Below are 18535 nucleotides of genomic sequence, written 5' to 3' on the forward strand. Positions count from 1 at the left end.
AATAGGTTGGAACCCCTTCCGGCCTGAAAAAGTCGAAAACTGCTGTCTTTACGACAGACGGCAGCTTTCGACTTCAATTGCATATACCTCGTAATGTAGATAAGTGCGTATCAAAATCGTAAAATCTGTTTTATTTTATGCAAATAGTGTTTTAATACAATTATGTTGTCATATTACTCAGCACACGTTCTCTGTGGGGAGACTTGCTTAGCACACAGTCACTACGGAGGGACTTTTTGAACTCCCTGTAAAAAAAAAATTACAATTAAAAAATATATATATATATATATATATATATATATAAAGGAAAGTGATAGCACTCAAAGCCACAGTCATAAATGTAAGAGTGGTGCAAGGCAGCAAAATAACATGAAGGCACTCACTTAATCCAACACAAGGAAAAAGCAGAACAAGCCAGCACTCACGATTTTGATGAAAAATAGAAGATTTATTCCATGCTGAGGCATCAAGCGTACAAACAGGCACAGCCCGACAGCTGTTTCGACCGACACAGGTCTTCCTCAGGGGCTCAAGCTCCGGCACTCCTATAAGTCCCCAAGCTCCGGCACTCACTGGAAACGATAAGTTGCTGTGCCCGGTGCCCTCCTCACCTTCAGCCCATAGGCTATGTGTAATATAAGCTCCAATTGCGGCACTCGGGTTCAAAATAAATGGACTCGGACTACAGCTTGAAGGCAACGTTTCAGTGCTTCCCAGCACCTTTATCAAGCCAAATATATAGATAGATAGATAGATAGATCACCCGCATTCATACACACAGAGATATGACGGCTAGTATTTTAAAAATTTAAGAACTATATACGTGTCTGCTGGAGAGGACGGTACATGCTTAAGGGAAGTTCACCACAGGTTTTCGGATAGTACCCCAGATATATGGAGTGTAGAACTGGCAATGGTATGTGACTGACAAGGTGAATGCCAGATTATACTGTTTGGCAGGGGTGGCCAAACAGTCGATCGCGATCGACTGGTCGATCGCGGACATGCGACCAGTCGATCGCGATCCGCCGCCCAGCCACCCGAAGCCGCGCCTCTCCTGCCTGCCGCTCTGCCTCCTCAGTCTGGTCTGCGGCAGTGACGGCCGAGTGTATAGCTCAAATCAGGTGCCGGTTCGTTAGCCAATGAGAGCTCGCGGACCGGCACCTGATTTGAGCCATACACGCTGCCGTCACCGCCGGAGATCAGACTGAGGAGGCAGAGCGGCAGACAGGAGAAGCGCGCGCTGCGCTGCTCTCTCCACACACCAACGGTGAGCTCTTCTATGGGGGCATATCTGGCATTGTGGGCACATAGCTCAGTGGGGGCATATCTGGCACTGTGGGGTCATATGTGGCACTGGGGGCATATCTGGCTCTGCGGGCACATGGCACTGTGGGGGCATATCTGGCACTGTGGGGTCATATGTGGCACTGGGGGCATATCTGGCTCTGCGGGCACATGGCACTGTGGGGGCATATCTGGCACTGTGGAGGCATATCTGTAATCTGGCGCTGTGGGGGCATATCTGTATCTGGCACTGTGGGGGCATATTTGGCACTGTGGGCACATGGCACTGTGAGGGCATATCTGGCACTGTGGGCACATGGCACTGTGGGCACATGGCACTGTGGGGGCATATCTGGCACTGTGGGGTCATATCTGGCACTGTGGGGGCATATCTGTAATCTGGCACTGTGGGGGCATATCTGGCACTGTGGGCACATGGCACTGTGGGGGCATATCTGTATCTGGCACTGTGAAGGCATATCTGGCACTGTGGGCACATGGCACTGTGGGGGCATGTGTATCTGGCACTGTGGAGGCATATCTGGCACTGTGGGCACATGGCACTGTGGGGGCATATCTGTATCTGGCACTGTGGGGGCATATCTGGCACTGTGGGCACATGGCAATGTGGGGGCATGTGTATCTGGCACTGTGGGGGCATATCTGTTTGAGGTTTTTACCTGTGTGGGCCAATGTGTTATTTCGTGTGAGGCAGTCATTACACTCTGCGCAGCAAGGCTACGTCCTTTTTTTTTAGTTATACCACGCCCACTTTTTGTTATGCCACACCCACTTTTTGTTATACCACGCCCTTTTTTGTGCACGCCTACGGCGCGCGCTACTATTCCTCCTAGGTAGATCACAAAAGCTTTTTAGCTTTCACAGTAGATCACCGACTTCAAAAGTCTGGCCGCCCCTGCTGTATGGTTTACCAGATATAAATACCTCTGAAGAACAAGTCTGTCCTCTAGGTGCAAAGTGGATAATAAAGGGGAGATGAGGTTTCTTATGTGATGTCAAATTTGTGTTGTTTGAAAAAACAAAGTTTCCTCCAGATGTGGCTACTGGTCCCATCCACTTCCTGTCTGTAGAGAACATTTTGGAGACTATAAATGTTCTCTTGTATGAGCTGCAGCAGAGAAAATTGATTCCCTTTCAGATTTCGGCTTTCTATGCAGCAATCTTAAATCAGAGGAAGCTTAGGTTTCCAAAGACCATTTCTTGGGAATGTTGGACAGTGTACTGTGAAATTTTGAATTGTTCTCCCAGGTGCTTTGCATTTTCATGTGGAACCTTTTTTGGGCTACATGTGATACAGTCCAAGTATACAGTTTGTAGTCTGTTTCTTTTGGGATTGAAAGTGACCACTTTAGCAACAAAAATTGATAAGAGCAGTTGCAGGTTTAGAATTTCTCTTAGGGCTGTCGTCCTCCTGTTGTGAATGTTGCTGCTAGAACTAATGGAAGGCAGTAAAAAGTTGAGGTCACACTTGCAGAGCAAATGGTGATTTCCCTTTTTAGACAGGTTGACATTATTCATAATGATGATGATAATGATGATAATAGGTAATTCCTTGCACACAGTAAATAACTCTGGTATAGCAGTTGCAGGTATCTAAGTAGGTAGTTGCTGTTTATAAAAGTGTTTAAATTTGTCTTTGTGACCTGTGGATACCTGTATGCTTTGTTTGTTGTGTGTCATTTTTTCCCTTATGTGGCTGTTAAATAATGGCCAAAATGTATATTTTGCTAAAATCTTCGCTTTCAGTTGCAGGACAGGTTGAACTGAAGATTTCACCAATAACTGATATTTTTTTTTTTTTTTGCATCTGCAATATTCTATATTTAATTTGTTTCCCAAACCTTACCTGGGGTCCAGCATTACAGCACTGCGCTGGGCCCCTGACATCCTGTATGTGCGCCTGCTGCTCCTCTCACTCCTGTATACTCTTGCTGCGTGCTGTCAGTGCACTTTTTGAGATCGGGTTTCATATAGGATATTCCGCACAAGGCTGAATGTTCAGTTTTGTGTGGAATTATCCTTTAATTCTTCCTGCATTTTCCTTTACTTGCCTGACACCCAAGCACACTGCACAGGAATTTCTTCCTGCAGTAATATATATACATTCCTTAGGAGGCTTGGCTGGCAGGTAAGTTGAATAAGAGACACTGCAACGTCGTAAGGATCAGGGGAGTAACGGAAGGAGAATAATTGGTACTCTCCTGTCACTCTGATTACACTTTGTTAAATCACTTCATGTCACTTTAGTAGAGTATACATTAAAAATAGTTTCCGTACACTTTTCCGCACATCCTCACATATAGGTTTCTGCTCTCATTACTCTCCAACAGGTGCATAGCTGACCAATTTCCTAATTTCTTGCAGCAGTCCTAGGTTACATTTTATTGATAAGTGCAGGACAATGCTGTCTTTCTGTCTTGGCATTAGCAGTTCCTGGTTTAAAGAGGTCATTGGCTTTCAGTAGTGACCAACTGCTTTCTTCAATAAACTATTACTGCAATACTTGGAATAACGGAATACATTGATGAGCAACAGGTGGTACTAGGGCCGCATAACTAATCACGGAGTTCAAGATTAATGTGCGGCCCTTCGAGGTTAGAGGGCTGTCTATGACCCCTGCCCTACTTAATATCTATTGAAGTAGTGTATTGAAAATGTAAATATACTTTAGCGATATGAGAACCGTAATAGCAATTGTAGTACTTAACTGCTAGAATATACACACTGCAATGCACCAGCTCACTACAAAAGTGTCCCTGCAAAATAGTGATAGAATTACACTAACAAGAGGTGTCATGATCTGCAATTAATTATGTGTGAATAAGCTAAATTGGTCACTCTTATTTGAATTCTGTGCAATATTTACAAATAAGTGCATTAGATTTGAGATTGCCAAATCCCCTTTAATCGTTTTTACAGTGCGCGGTATCGGAAAGGTGGTGAATATTATCAGTTTGGGGAGTTAGCTGGGGTTAGGTCACTGGTTCTAACAAGTAATTCCAATCTGAAATAAGCCTGGTGGTTTATACACTGTTCTGTTCTTCAGAAGGTAAAAAAAAATGGTAAGTGGCCTTAGGTCAGCTGCATTGATTTAATGCATTACTTAGGCTGCCAGAACTGAGGTAGAATCTCCTTAGACTGCATCAGGAGTGCCTCAAGCCTCTGTGATTCCTTTTGATCAAATCTCTGTGAAAGATGAGTGTCATGCCCTCTTCAAGCCAGCTGTGAGGGGACAGCCCTGTGACTGAGAGCATGCTGGAACAGAGCACACCAGGGCACTGAGGTGAGAGCATGCTGCAGAGGTGAGCCAGGCAGACACAAACTTGGAGGGCCCACGGAACACTAAGTGGGAGGATCTCATTCCACTCCCCTGTGCAGTCTTGGTATTCATCAGACCTTGAGGTGCTCATATTCAGACAAGGCTAAGAAGGCGTGTGATGTTCTGTTTTAGTACTTGTACAGACAGGAGTGCGCTTCAAGTACATAGCTGGAGTACTCATTGAGGGAATGAGGAACTGCCTGTGACATGATTTCTCCCTAGAAATGGACAAAGTAAGGAAACTTTTTATACGTGTAATTTATTTTATTTCATTTTAAATTACAATGTTCTTTTTGAAAAAAATGGAACAATTTATAAATCAATTTATTTTCTGTTTCTTTCTGTAAATGTTAAACCTGTGTATTTATTGATTTTTCTGAAGACTGAGTTTTTGTTTTTTTAAATCAGGTTATTATGTCCGGCTAGTGCATTTTCTACACAAGTCTTTTACCACATACTGACTAATGCTGAAAAGTGACAGGGTAACTTTGAAGGAGTTCTGTATAAAGTGCTTTAATGTTCTTATTATGATGCAGAAATGCTCTTTAGAGCAGGCAGTAAAAACAATTTTCCTAAAGTCCTCCTCAGTGTTATTAGTGGCCGGTGATCAGTGTGTGTAAATTATGCATACCATCTTCTCCTCCTGTTATTGTGCTCCCACAGAGCACACTTAGTCCTGTAGTCCCTGTGCATTGAAAGCCCTGTGGTGATGATGATGATGATGATGATGATGATGATGATGAGAGTGTGGGCTCTGTGCATCAGAGTGTGATGCAATTCTCCAATTCCATGGAATATTCTCTGTGCGCTCTATTGTCGTAACACCTAATGGACTAAATATATGCTCTTTACAAGTGCATGTTATTAATTTTTAAAAAGCTGCTATTTTATGGGAAAATGTGGCGAGATTCTTTTTTCTTCCTTTCTCTCTTTTTTTTTTTTTTTTTTTTTAATGTCAAGCTTTTCCTGTAGTTGTGGATAGGAAACAAATCTTTCCACTGAACTTGGTACAGAACAATCAATACTCTGATAGATGGCTTTAACTATGCAGTATCCATTAACATAGGTGTGCCTAAGCCATTTTCTGAGTTTGACGTAATGCTGGCGATGGAAAGTGCAATCTAGAGACAAACTGTCCTGTTTTGCCTGTATCTATAGGTGTCTGCTCTCATGCTAATCTGTGATTATCTCCTGCACAGCTTGGAATCGTGTAGCTGTTTTGGCTTCTTGATCTGGAACACTTATTGTTGTTTTTATCTGTTGGGTAAGCTAACATCTTTGTTGGAAGGAGCTCCAGGCATGTTGTGCTGCTTCGTATTTCTGCAGTCTACAAGTGAAGTCAGCTTCATTAGTCTCATGATGGCACATCAGTAAAGGGCTGGTGTTGCTGCTTCCTCCTAGCAAGTCCTGAAGCATGATCTGGGCTGCCTAGGTTTGGATAAGCTTGTAAGGATTTGTCAGCCAGATGTGACACGATTGTCAAGAGGCAAGTAAAGGAGGAGATCTGATATTAATCAGTGCATAGCTGGGAGCCAAACTTTCTCAAAGGCAGTGTAGAAACATGTTCTTCTCTACTGCTCCTCGTTTCCATTGAGCTGCCACTGTCTCAACTTCTTGGTTTATTACAGACTAGAGTGGATAATGGTCTTTTGTTGCATGTGCATGTCAGTCTGCAAAGCAACCAAAGTCTTTATTATCCCCTACATTTATTTGTCATAGGAAGCCCTTTTATTGCAATTACAAAACCTGAGCTGTTACATCACTCATTATAAAACGCTCTTGTTTCACCAACTTGTGCAGGCAGTGCTGAGGTTAATAAGTATTCAGGCATGAGGGATGAGAGTGTACGCAAGGACAAATTGGGTCCCCGTGTCTATGAAATACAATATACAAGTGCCCCTGCTGAGACACGAGTGGCCACCTTCATAATTTCTGCAACAATAGTAATTGCACACCTGAAGTTTTTATAATTTATGTGGGGAATCGATTATTGTGATTAGTATTGTGCTGGCAGTGATCATACTGTAGGTCTGTTTTCTTAATGACCCCTCCTAGTGCACTGGACAGTGAAGTCTGGCTGAGTTATATAAAGGCACTTCCACTGGTAACTTTAGCACATGATTTTAATACAGTATTTCTTTTGCTTGCAAGTTCCAAAGGTGACTGATTGTATTTTAGAACTTTCTGCAATGTATTTTTTGTCTAATGAAAGTCTGAACTTTAAAGCAAATAAAATAACTATTAGATAATCACAGACTTCTGCAAAGGTTTACCAGTGCAGGGGCCTGATGGCCAGTGTAAAATGCCAGGTAAGAGTCTAGCACACAGTATTTGATGGGCTGCTACATGCACAGGTATCTGCATGACACATATCCAAGTACAGTTGTTAATAGACAGCCCTGTCAGTAGTTCATGTGCTTTTCAGTCTATGTAAGATCAGCTATCTACATTAGTATGTAAAGATGCCTCTGTTGCCATGACATAGGGTATTAGCTGTGGTTGCCCATGAGTATAGATATGTAGATAAGAATCAGTGTACCCTTCCATCTCTTAATTGATTGAAGGATGCGTAGGTGTGATGCTAGGCTAATTTGACAGAGTGAGACCTTCTTAGGAGTTTCAGGGGGTTTTATGGGTGTTCAGTACACTTTGCTTATTCTTTTCTCTTCATGTGCTACATTATGGAGATGATCGATCTGTCCTCATCCATTTCTGTATGCAATATATCTTTATGCTATTCAATATGGGCTTTAGCCACACTCATTCTTCCATGTCTGATAACAGTTTCCTCCGCTGTCAAGTTTACTTTGTTTATATAATTTTAGTCTTTTTTTTTTTTTAAGTAAAATGTTGTAACCTAAAAGCACAAGTATATGAAAGTGCTATTTTACATATAGATGCCAAACCTATAAATGATTCCCTGTATGCTGCAATGTATGATTCAAAATAACCGTTTACTGTAATCAGTAGCTAGTCACTTGTCAGCCCTGTGCACCTCCCAGCTTACTGTAACTGGCCATAGAACATTTAGCAGAGTGCTTTGATCTGTTCTAGGTGTGTAGGAATTAGGTTACTGTCTCTTGTTCATTCAGTATGGCTAACGGTATTGCTGTGATATAGATTTCAATGGCGCTACTGAAAGTATATTGTGTAAAAGAGGCAATGCACAGCTAACATGAACACAAAATGCAAACGTAGAAATGTATCTCTCTCGTACATTGCCATCCGTTTGAATGAACCACATATACAATCCCTCAGCATGATATATTTAAAGGGCATCCCCTAATATTCACTGTTCTTTTTTCCACTATATAGATTTTACTAGAGTCAGGTTTGCCGCACCTGTGAAATCCATGTGTTTTTTTCTATAATAGATGTAGAGCTGATGATCATTTTCTGTATCCAGGTGCACTCAGGAGTTATGAATTTAGTGTCACTTTATCCATGTCTGCCCATGTTTTCCAGCTACACATTACATACATGATGGTGTACGGTGATTACTGCCAGTGTTCCAATTTGCCACCTAATGTGCATGTATAAACTAAAGTTGCAGAAATCACATTAGTTTATTAACTGGCTGCTACCAGGTAGCACAACTCGTTTAGATGTAGATTTGTAGGGAGCATATGGAAAGATGGACAAAGAAACCCCAGGATGTATTAGTTATGAGGCTCCTATGGCTTTAGTGCATCTCTCCTGGGTGTGGACTTGCATCTGATATGACCACTTCTCATTTTTGTTGCACATATTAAGAAGATATGCCTATTACTGTGTTTTGTGATGCTCTGAAGCATTTATTATACAGTACAAGTACATAATGCTGTACACATTACACAGTCACAAAGCATCAGAACCAAATTCGGTGCTATGTTCTATCATCATATGAACTGTAGCAGAAAGTATATATGTGGAGTTGGGTGACAATCATAAATGAAATCGGAGGATCAGATATTGGGGCAGGGCGGGTTGCTTCAGTGTATTGCACTGCAAAAATATATATAAACAAATAATTAGGAGTGTACAAGCGTTAATGCCTAGCTGTGCTTATGGATTAAATTGCATTTACTATTGCAGTTTAATATTCAGCAGTGCTGTAAAGTACATGAAAAAAATAGTGTTTGTTGAAATAAATATTTTTTTTTATATCACCAACATGTTTCACAGAGCCGTACCTTCAGACAGAAAGATAGGACCTTGCGTGATAACAATACAGGCATATACTGTACTTAGAAACTGAAGATACACACAGAAGGCCCTGATCACTAGAACTTACAATCTAAAGGATATGATCACAGTACTTATTTCTGTACAGTGTTTATAAAGAAGTGGCTTGTTGAAATATTGACCAAATTCAGTAGCAATGTTTAAAGATTTTTATGGCCTGAAATAACTTCTGTGATTTTATTTTTGATTAACATTATACAAAAGGCAAGTTATTGTATGCTGTTTGGGTAGAATTAAAAAAAAACACAATGGATTGTATGACTAAAGTGACTGTCACTGTCTGCGGAAGATTGCTACATGACTTGGAAGGGTTACAGTGGAAGTGTATTAGTTATCCTCTTGATATTGAGACATGACTACTATTGTATAGCTATTTTGCCTATTCTTGCACTTTAGGATCAACTGATTGTATACACATGTAGAAGATGCAGAGCCTTTTGTGCTCCAGAATCAGTTTTTGTCTGTATGTTGCTCATTCATTTTCACTAGTCTCCTGTCAGGACTGTACTTGTACGATTGCTGTTAATGTACTCACAGGAGACAGAGATGCGTTCCTATGCTTTGTACATACTGATTGCATATATCTACAAACAGATGACTTTAATAAAATCTCTCTAAAGTTCATGACCAGCGTTTACTTCAAATTGGAGCTGCCTATGCTGAAAGAGAGGTTACTGCCCCAACACTTATGTGTTCTGGTATAACATATTGTCGTTAGACTTGTCATTAGTATGGAGTTCCTGACTGGAAGATTAACAATCTCCAGGCTTTAGGATTCTCCAATGCAAGTCTCTGTAGCATTGTGGGTCACCTGCTTTCAATCAGTGTCTGACTCTTTATCTTGTATTTTATTTTTTTACAGCACTGTTATAAGTAGGTGCTATGTTGATACTAGATTATTGTTATGCAAATGTTCTGCTATTTAAGTTATCCTTTAAATATATCATAAACTGTGTAATGGCTATGGTGAATGAATTCAGTGCCCTTGGCTTACGTATCTACTATAATGGTATTTCATATAATGTGTGATTATAATTTAACCTGGCACAGATCATCTTAGGATCTGACTCTGGTAGTGGAATGGATAAAGCTAGATGAGCAACAACAGTGAGCGCAGCGTATGTGGAAGCTAATGGGCCTGGAGCAGAGCGTGGACCTGGCAATGCCTGGTCGCATGCCACTCAAAGCATATCCCAAACCTACCTGAGGCATTTGAGTCTCCAGAAGACCAGAGCAAAGACCTCCTCTAATCATGTCAAAGTTGCCTCCGGTTAGGTTTGGAGACCTCACCAGGAGCATACTGAAGTTTCACAATGTGGCCCATCAGTGCATTGTATGATTAAGAAAGGAGGCATTGTAGTAATAAGTTGTGTAAGCTTAGAGGTGCTGAAAACTAGTTAGTTGACCTCCAGGATCAGTCCTAGATCCTGTTTTGTTTAATGTGTTTATTGGTGATATTACCACTAGGGAAGGTTGATTCCTCAGAAGATGTAAAACAAATATGGAATACAGTACTGTAAAATGTATATGTGATATACACCTGAAAGCGAGATACAGAGTTAGTGGTGACATGTGTACACAACTAAGAAAAGGAAACCTTGAAGTAACGTAGTTATAGTTTCAGATAAAAAGGACGAAAGCAAAGTGACGTGGTCCAGAAGTGGGAAAAGTCAGTAGAATACTTGGTTGTGCTAATATTGGCATTATCCAGAAGAGAACCGTTAAATTGTCTGTTTATAAGTAATTGGTAAAATGTCACAAGGGAACACACTTCTGTATTGGACAGAAGGAAACTGGAACATAAGAAAGGGTGACCTATGCATGGATCAGTCTCTCGGCAGATGTGGTGTGGTGGTTAATGTTTCTGTGTAACTTAAATTTGGGGGAGAGGGGAATTATCCAATATTGTAGTTAAGGAATGTATCTGATATAATTTGCTAGGCAACACAATAACATTACAGAATCTGTAATAAATACACTGAGTCGTCATCCAGTGGATGTGGTGGAGACAAGTACAGATATTAAACAATGCCGTATGAGTACAATCTCAGTCATCCATGTGATAGGGAAAGAAGAAGGCATGACCTGTCAGTCTGATCTTTCTCTCTGTAATACGTTCTGTGAATGGGTTAAGGTTTATTGATACTAAACAGAAGTCATTAGCTGTAGCAGAGTGAATATCTGTAATGAGGGTGGTAGCTGGTTTGGGAAGCTTTGCCAAGAAGAGTAACTTGACCTTCTGTTTTGTGTGTTAGTGAGTGCATTCCAGGGAATGAGATTCAGCTGTTTGTGGGGACTGAACCAAAGCGCAAAATGAATGAGGTAAGCCCCCTAAAACTTTCCTTCACTTGCTTCAATACATATATATTCTTCTTTCATCTTTTTCTCTTTATGGATTTAGTGTGATCTTCATCTAACACACAATCTGTAATGGTAATAATATTTATATGTGCGAGAACCATTGTTTGTGTTATTGTTTTGTAAAAGTTGTTTTAGAATTACATGCAGTCCATTAGTGTAAAACACATACCTGGGAAATGCATCTAAGTGCAAATCATTAAATCACATCCCAGAGTCATCTAGCTGACCCCTTCCATTCTCATCCTGAAGGTATTGCTCTGCTCCTGACCTCAGCTCTCACTTTCTGACTGCATGGGCCGTGGCGCAATTAATGAATGAATTAATGTAAATTGTTTATACTAGTTAATTGAGATAGGTTAATTTAATTTTGAACGTCATTTCTACGTCCAGGACGACTATCTCCCAGATGAAATGGGTCAGGTTGAGGTGTCTGTAAACCTTGAATGACCCAGTATTACTTATTCCTGTGCAATATAAAATGGATGGTAATAGTGTTTAAAATTATGCTTTTTTTCTTAGTATTTATACACATTGTTTAAATATATAAATCACTTGAACACAAAGTTTCAACAGATGTTCTAAACCCCTGTAGGAAATGCTGCACATGAAATGCTAATAGGAGTAACTTGAGACTAGATTTCTGAGACTCCCATAATCTGTTTCCCAGTCTTTGCAGGCATGGTTTCCCCAGAGGATTAATATGTATCCCCAACGTAGACTCATTGTTTAATATGTGCAGTGTCCACAATTACCAGGCATGGAACCTTTAGCAGGTCTTCTTCCTTCCTATGCTATGCATTCCAATACACTAGGTTCTGGTTTGTGTACCTTAGTATGAAACCCCAATATATTGGCAATCACTAAAACCTGCATAACATGTACAGAGTGAGAAGATGTGTAATTTGGGCAAATGTGGTCCTCACATTGCCTCTGTAGGCCGTAAACTCTGACTACAGACTATAATAAGTCTGCAGTCTTCAAAATATTTTGTGTTGTTTTTGGAAAATGCTAATTGTATTTCATTGTTGTTTACTAATAATCAGTGACTCATAATGATTGCATCTGTTGTTTCTTTCTAAATTGTAATGACAATTGTGAACTATTTAGCGTCATGTTTTGAAGTTTCAAACTTGTATGTAAATTATTTTTTGTTGGATCACTTTTCAAATGTTTCATTTAAGAGTTCTGTGTATTCACATTGCATATGTTTTCTTTTGTTATGCAGGCAATTCGATGTACATTGGTAAACTGCATCTGTCTGGGATTTAAGCCTGCAAAAATAAGCCCCCGCCATTGTGAGCAATGCAGGCATGGATGGGTGGCCCATGGTAAGTTTGTGTAATTGTTCTGTGACTTAAATCTGAACTATCCGGGTGTGTGTGTGCGCGCGCGTGTGCTTATTGATACCCTGTTTCTGATACATGTCTCTCCTGTTTTGATACAGCTTTAAGCAAGTTACAGATTCCGCAGTTCTATCCCACCAGCCAAGTTGAGATTGTTCAGTCCAGCGTAGTCTTTGATATTAGCAGCCTTATGCTTTATGGCACTCAAGCTATTCCCATTCGGCTGAAAATTCTGCTTGATCGGCTTTTCAGTGTCCTGAAGCAAGAAGAGGTTCTACAGATCCTACATTCACTGGACTGGACACTTCAAGACTACATCCGTGGTTATGTTCTTCAGGTACTTTTGTGGTGTAACTGTTACCGCCATACATAAAGCAGCAGTGATAGTCAGTTTTTTGGCATGTCACTTTACCTCATGGGTTCTTTAAATATAATATATATAAAATTTACTTCAGATGGCTAACATTCCATTTACATTTGCTGTGAAGCTATTCTGTTTTCTGATTGTTTGCTGTGTCAGTGGGATTGGCAAGAGGAAGTCCCCTGTGCACAGGAAAATCATTCCCCGTGAGCCTTACTTTTTCTCAAATATAGTCAAGTCCATAAGCTCTTGTAACATATACATACATATTTGTGAATGTTATTGATAGCTCTGTTAAATAAGCCTATAAAATTTCTCCTTATTGTGGGGGGTATCCAATTACAGGTGAAAATACATCAGGCGTGATAAACAGACGGTTTTCTTGATTTTTCCCAATATTTCTCCCAATTATTCCAGGGATTTGGTTTCGCATGCCTGAGGCAGGTGAAACAAAACCACCTGTAAGCCGGCGCGAGCCGTGGCTTTACGGGGCTAATTGGATAGTTCCCAGCGGGACAATTAGCTGCAGTAATTATCCACGGCTAATTGAATACCCCCTTGTATGTTGTTATTTATGTTCTCTGTGTAGTATATTACACAGAATAATATATAGTGTAGACCCCGAAGTAGCTTTTTTGGCTAATGCGTAGCAGTTTAAGGAGAAGATTAATTTAACCCTGAACTAGGTTGCGCAACATATTCACACAGACAGAACTCTCAGCTTCCATTTTTTCTTCGCTATATAATGAGCTATCCAAGTTAAGTTAACATGGGTTTCAGTAAATACCCCTTTCAAAAATAATTACCTGGCTTCAACACAGCTCGGACCCGGGATACAGAGCACAGGTTGAAGCCAGTGCAACCTCTTTCACACATGAGTTACTATTATTCCCAGGTTGTCACCCTTCATATCAGACCCGGGTCTTCCAGCATTTAGTGGGCGCTTGGAGATGAGAATCACCGAGCACTACTGTTCCCGGCCAATCAATTTCTTTTAGGCGTGTCCTGGGTCATCAAGATCTGGTTTGCACTTTTCAGATCTCAGCCGGTTCGTCTACCTGGGTTGCAAGGGAAAAGCCGTGATAGCAAGCAGGGTCATGGACACGGTCGTGGACGCCCGCCACATGTTCTATTCCTACTCTATGGGTGTCGCGGACACCTACGAGTGGGACTAGCCCCTGTTAGTCAGCATGCCGACTGTGTGGAGGCGGGATGTAGGTGCCGGTATTGTGAGACTGCCGGTCACATAACTACATCCCATCTGAAAGGAGTATTTGTGAAATTGCAGTTTTTAGTTCGTACCGCCATACTAGTGACAGCTATGAAAAAATTCTTGTTTTAATGTAAAACTTATATAGTGCATCACCTCTGCCACACCCCTTCCAGTGTATAATAATTTATTTAGAGATGTTTAAATGGTAAAAATATGTTCACTAAAGTGATTTTTCATTTTATTTCAAGAAGAAATATGGGTTTCATGAAATGCGCACGCTGTTTAGTGTTTTTTTGTTTGCTTGTTTTTTTCCCCCCAAAAAAACCCACCTAGTTATATGCATGAAAAATTAGCACAGCACGGGACCTCAAAGTACGGAACTCACGGCTTTTTGAATTTTGCCTAAGGCTTTGAACTGGAGACAATTTTGTGAGACTGTGGATAATGGGGTTCACCCGAAGAATTTATATATTGGAAACAATGGGCTTATGTACATAAATATCAGTATGGTAGTGGCTCGCTTTTGAAATTCAAATTTAACGGCAGCAGCTCTTAGAGTGCACTATAGTAGTGTAGTTTGGTTGCCAACAAGCCAAAGTATTTTTCAACATCCTCCAGTAATATATGTTATAAAATGACGTGCAAATCTTATTCTCTAGTCCCCTCTGATTATCATGTAAATCTTTTCCATACTCATTAAGAGCACAGCTGAACAGAGTTAAACTATGTTAAAAACACGTTGCAAGAGCCTTACACTACTCGCTTCAATTATGTTTTTTTATGCTAAGCTCGATTATGGTCTTATATTATGACACAGATCAATATTTAATGATCTGGATAATCGTACATTTTAGTGTTGGGATTAAAAATATGGAATCAATTATCTCGAAACCTCTACAGCATGAAAAAAATATGATGATACATTTGTTATTAACCTGGAAAGTCTTTCATGGTCTGTGAAAAGTCTCAGTAGGCTATCAAACACATGTCCTGTGATAAAATATTTATTGTAGTTATTGAGAAAAATTAGACAAGGCCAGAGTGTGATATAACTCCCAACACTCAAGTGTAATTACAGCAGTGCTCTGTGGACGCTGGCTATAGATCAATATGCCTGCATTTATTCTGCAATGTTTAGTTGTCTGGAAGATTATTAAACTTGTGATGGGCGGAGGGGGGGGGGGGGAGAAGATACTCAAATGAGTACTAATCTAAAATCTAAAACTTTGATTGCGAGGACTTTTATTCCTACATTAACCGATCAATTTAAAATTAGATGAGAACTGTTCTTTACGTATAATCCACCATCATAAAAAGAGTGTTTAAATAATAATAATAATAATAACTTGCTGATGTGATGCCTTTTATATCTGGGGTACTTTTCCTTTAATGACTTCAGCATTCCAAGTGGGTGGCTGGCACCTGTTTTTAATGTACAGACAAAGGATCAGGGGGTTCTTGCTTTATTAAAATATACCCCAAATGTAAACAATGTTAATCTATCAAACTATGATATTGGGATTGGCATACAAAGTGTTGAAGAAACAGTCTGAATGCCTGCACCTTGCACCCATCGCCACACATTCCCCCTAAAAGTGTTAAAACTGGCTATTGGAGTGTGAAGTGTGTTTAGCAATCAGCTCCGTATTAAACCAACCATTGCCATTTAGAGGATTTTAAGTCAAATGCATGTGTATATTTACTTTAGCACAGGTTTTTAGAAGTGGAGATGTTGCAAAAACACACAAAAAACAACAACAACCAGTACTTGCAGTTGAAACTATGGGGTAGATTTACTAATGTGCAGGTTTTTAGAAGTGGAAGGGAGGGGGGGGGGGGGGGAGGGGGGTTGTAGATATTGTAATTATTATTATTTTTTTTAGGTTATAATTTGTTGGGGGTTTTACCTGCAGTATTTACACTTGTATAACAAAGTTTTTTCTTTCATACATAATTTTATTTAGGATGCATCTGGAAAAGTCTTAGATCACTGGTCTATAATGACAGTTGAAGAAGAATTGGCGACATTGCAGCAGTTTCTGCGTTTTGGGGAAACAAAATCTATCGTAGAACTTATGGCAATCCATGAAAAAGAAGGATACTCTGTGCTCGTGCCCAACACTAGAACAAATTCTGACATTAGAGCCTTTATTGAGAGCAGCAACTCCAGGAGCAGCCCTATTCTACCTTCTACGCTGGATAAAGTGTCTTCATCTTCGTTACATCCATTTGAGAACATGATCAATAACATGGCCTTCACACTACCATTCCAGTTCTTTAGCCCGGTGCCTCCCCCTCTCATCGGCTCACCACCTGAGAGGCCACTCACTGAAAGAAGTCATGACCGAGGGAACGAAAGCAAACAAGATGCCCATATGTCATTCTCTGAGAGCAGCTTCTTGACTTCCAGTTCTGCATCATTTCATTTGGAAAATGAGCCCAACATAAGTGCTCATGATGTCATCACCAAAGCAGAAGATGATAGCCCCTTAAGTGATTCCAGCTCGCACAACACAGTGACAAACTATGATATGGGTTCAATTTCTCCTGACAGTAAGCTGAGGGCTGATGAGCGAAATGGTGCTGGACCCAGAAAGGGCCGTGTCTTCTGCACTGCGTGTGAGAAGACATTTTATGACAAAGGAACATTAAAGATACATTACAATGCTGTCCATCTGAAGATAAAACACAGGTGCACCATTGAGGGCTGCAATATGGTATTTAGTTCTCTACGCAGCAGAAATCGGCACAGTTCTAACCCTAACCCACGACTACATATGCCAATGAATAGAAATAATAGAGATAAAGATCTCAGGAATGGACTAATGATCTCTGTATCGGAGGATCACAAAAGGCTGGGACTTAAAACTCCCTCTATGGACAACAGATCTGCTAATAGCTATGGAAGTCCTGGTACTGACCTAAAGATTCCAACTGGTCTGCCCAATGTTGGACAGTCTTGTGTTCTTATTCCTAACTTGAAAACTGTTCAACCAGTTCTACCTTTTTACCGAAGTCCGGTCACACCAGCTGAGATTGCCACTACCCCTGGCATGCTCCCTTCCCTACCATCCATCTCTTCATCCATCAGTGAGAAGCTGGTTTCCACAGATCTACCTTTAGATGCAATGCCGAAAAAGAAGTCTAGAAAATCCAGCATGCCCATTAAAATCCAGAAAGAATCTGTGGATGCCCCAAATGAAAGCACGGAAAATAATCGTTCTGAAGAGGATGTGTCACCCAGCAAGGATGATGATCACATTTTTGATGAGGAAAATGTAGAATCCCCGGTAGAAATTCCAAGTAGTCTCGAGAGGGATCATGTGCATTTTTCTAATTCAATACAGCCCCGGAATGGGGAGGAACAACATTTTCACTCTGTTATAGAGAAAAGTTATGACAATACTTCTTCCGAATCTGAAAATGAATTTCATCCCTTCAAAACAGAGCCAGCACTGAAAGTGGATCCTAGTGAAAATAAATATGAACACTCCAACCACTTTAATGTTGTGAAGCAGCTGGCTGACCCCTCCTTGTATAATAATGAACAGCCAAAACATGCAGATTCTGGGGACAGTATTGAATTTCGACATTACCCTTTGACCGGAGGCATATTTGGTGCAATATCTAACAAGAGCTCTGGCTTAGGTAACACTGCAGAGCTAGAACGCAGAGACCAGCACTTAGATATTCCCAAGGAAGAAAATCGCTTTCACTGTGAAATCTGTAAGAAGGCATTTAAGAACCCTTACAGTGTTAAAATGCATTACAAAAATGTCCACCCCAAAGAAATGCATTTATGTACAATCAACGGCTGCAGCGCTGCTTTCCCTTCTCGAAGGAGCAGAGACAGGTACTGTATAGTTAAAGTTACACAATAAAGAAACTTTTACAATCTACTATACATTTAGATTTTTTTCCATGTATATTCTCGCTCCACTAAGATTACAATTTAATGTTTGAATTCTATTTGGTTGTTAGAACTGTCACTGTACACTAAGGAAATGGGAGGTGATCCTGGCTGTCACAATGCTGACGCTGGAATCCAGACAGGCAATGAAATCCTACCGCTGGAATACGGGTACCCCAGGATTTTCTCCCTCTGTGGGTGTCCATGACACCCACTGATGGAGAATAGATCCTGTGGTGAGCACAGCAAGCCACCATGCTTGCAGCGTGGCGAGCACAGCAAGCCCGCAAGGGGCTTTCTAGCACTCGCCCCACTGCCGGCATACTGGTGGCCAGGATCCGGCTGTCGGCTGCCAGTAAAACATATGTATTCCAAGGAAATAGTTTAATCACTTTTCCTTTCTTGTTGACTGTTTTGTTCTCCTCCATCATGTGATATATTATTATTGCCATTGGTATTATAGCTTATATAGTGCCAATCATATAACGCCCCGCTG

At 40.7% G+C, this 18535-nt stretch overlaps 1 protein-coding gene across 4 annotated transcripts in view; it reads left to right on the forward strand.

The window, feature by feature from the left end:
- Positions 1-18535, forward strand: part of BNC1 (basonuclin zinc finger protein 1) — a 281309-nt gene that overhangs the window by 250113 nt on the left and 12661 nt on the right. For 3 of the 4 annotated variants that reach the window (XM_063925954.1, XM_063925956.1, XM_063925958.1), the window contains exons 2-5: positions 11107-11173; positions 12438-12540; positions 12657-12892; positions 16094-17982. In XM_063925954.1, coding sequence (XP_063782024.1) covers positions 11107-11173; positions 12438-12540; positions 12657-12892; positions 16094-17982 — 2295 coding nt within the window. Of the gene's footprint in view, positions 1-4701; positions 4861-11106; positions 11174-12437; positions 12541-12656; positions 12893-16093; positions 17983-18535 lie in introns of those variants that run through there. The other variant, XM_063925957.1, reaches the window with a different exon arrangement.

Source organism: Pseudophryne corroboree, chromosome 6 (genome assembly GCF_028390025.1).
Source record: "Pseudophryne corroboree isolate aPseCor3 chromosome 6, aPseCor3.hap2, whole genome shotgun sequence".
NCBI classification, from domain to species: domain Eukaryota; kingdom Metazoa; phylum Chordata; class Amphibia; order Anura; family Myobatrachidae; genus Pseudophryne; species Pseudophryne corroboree.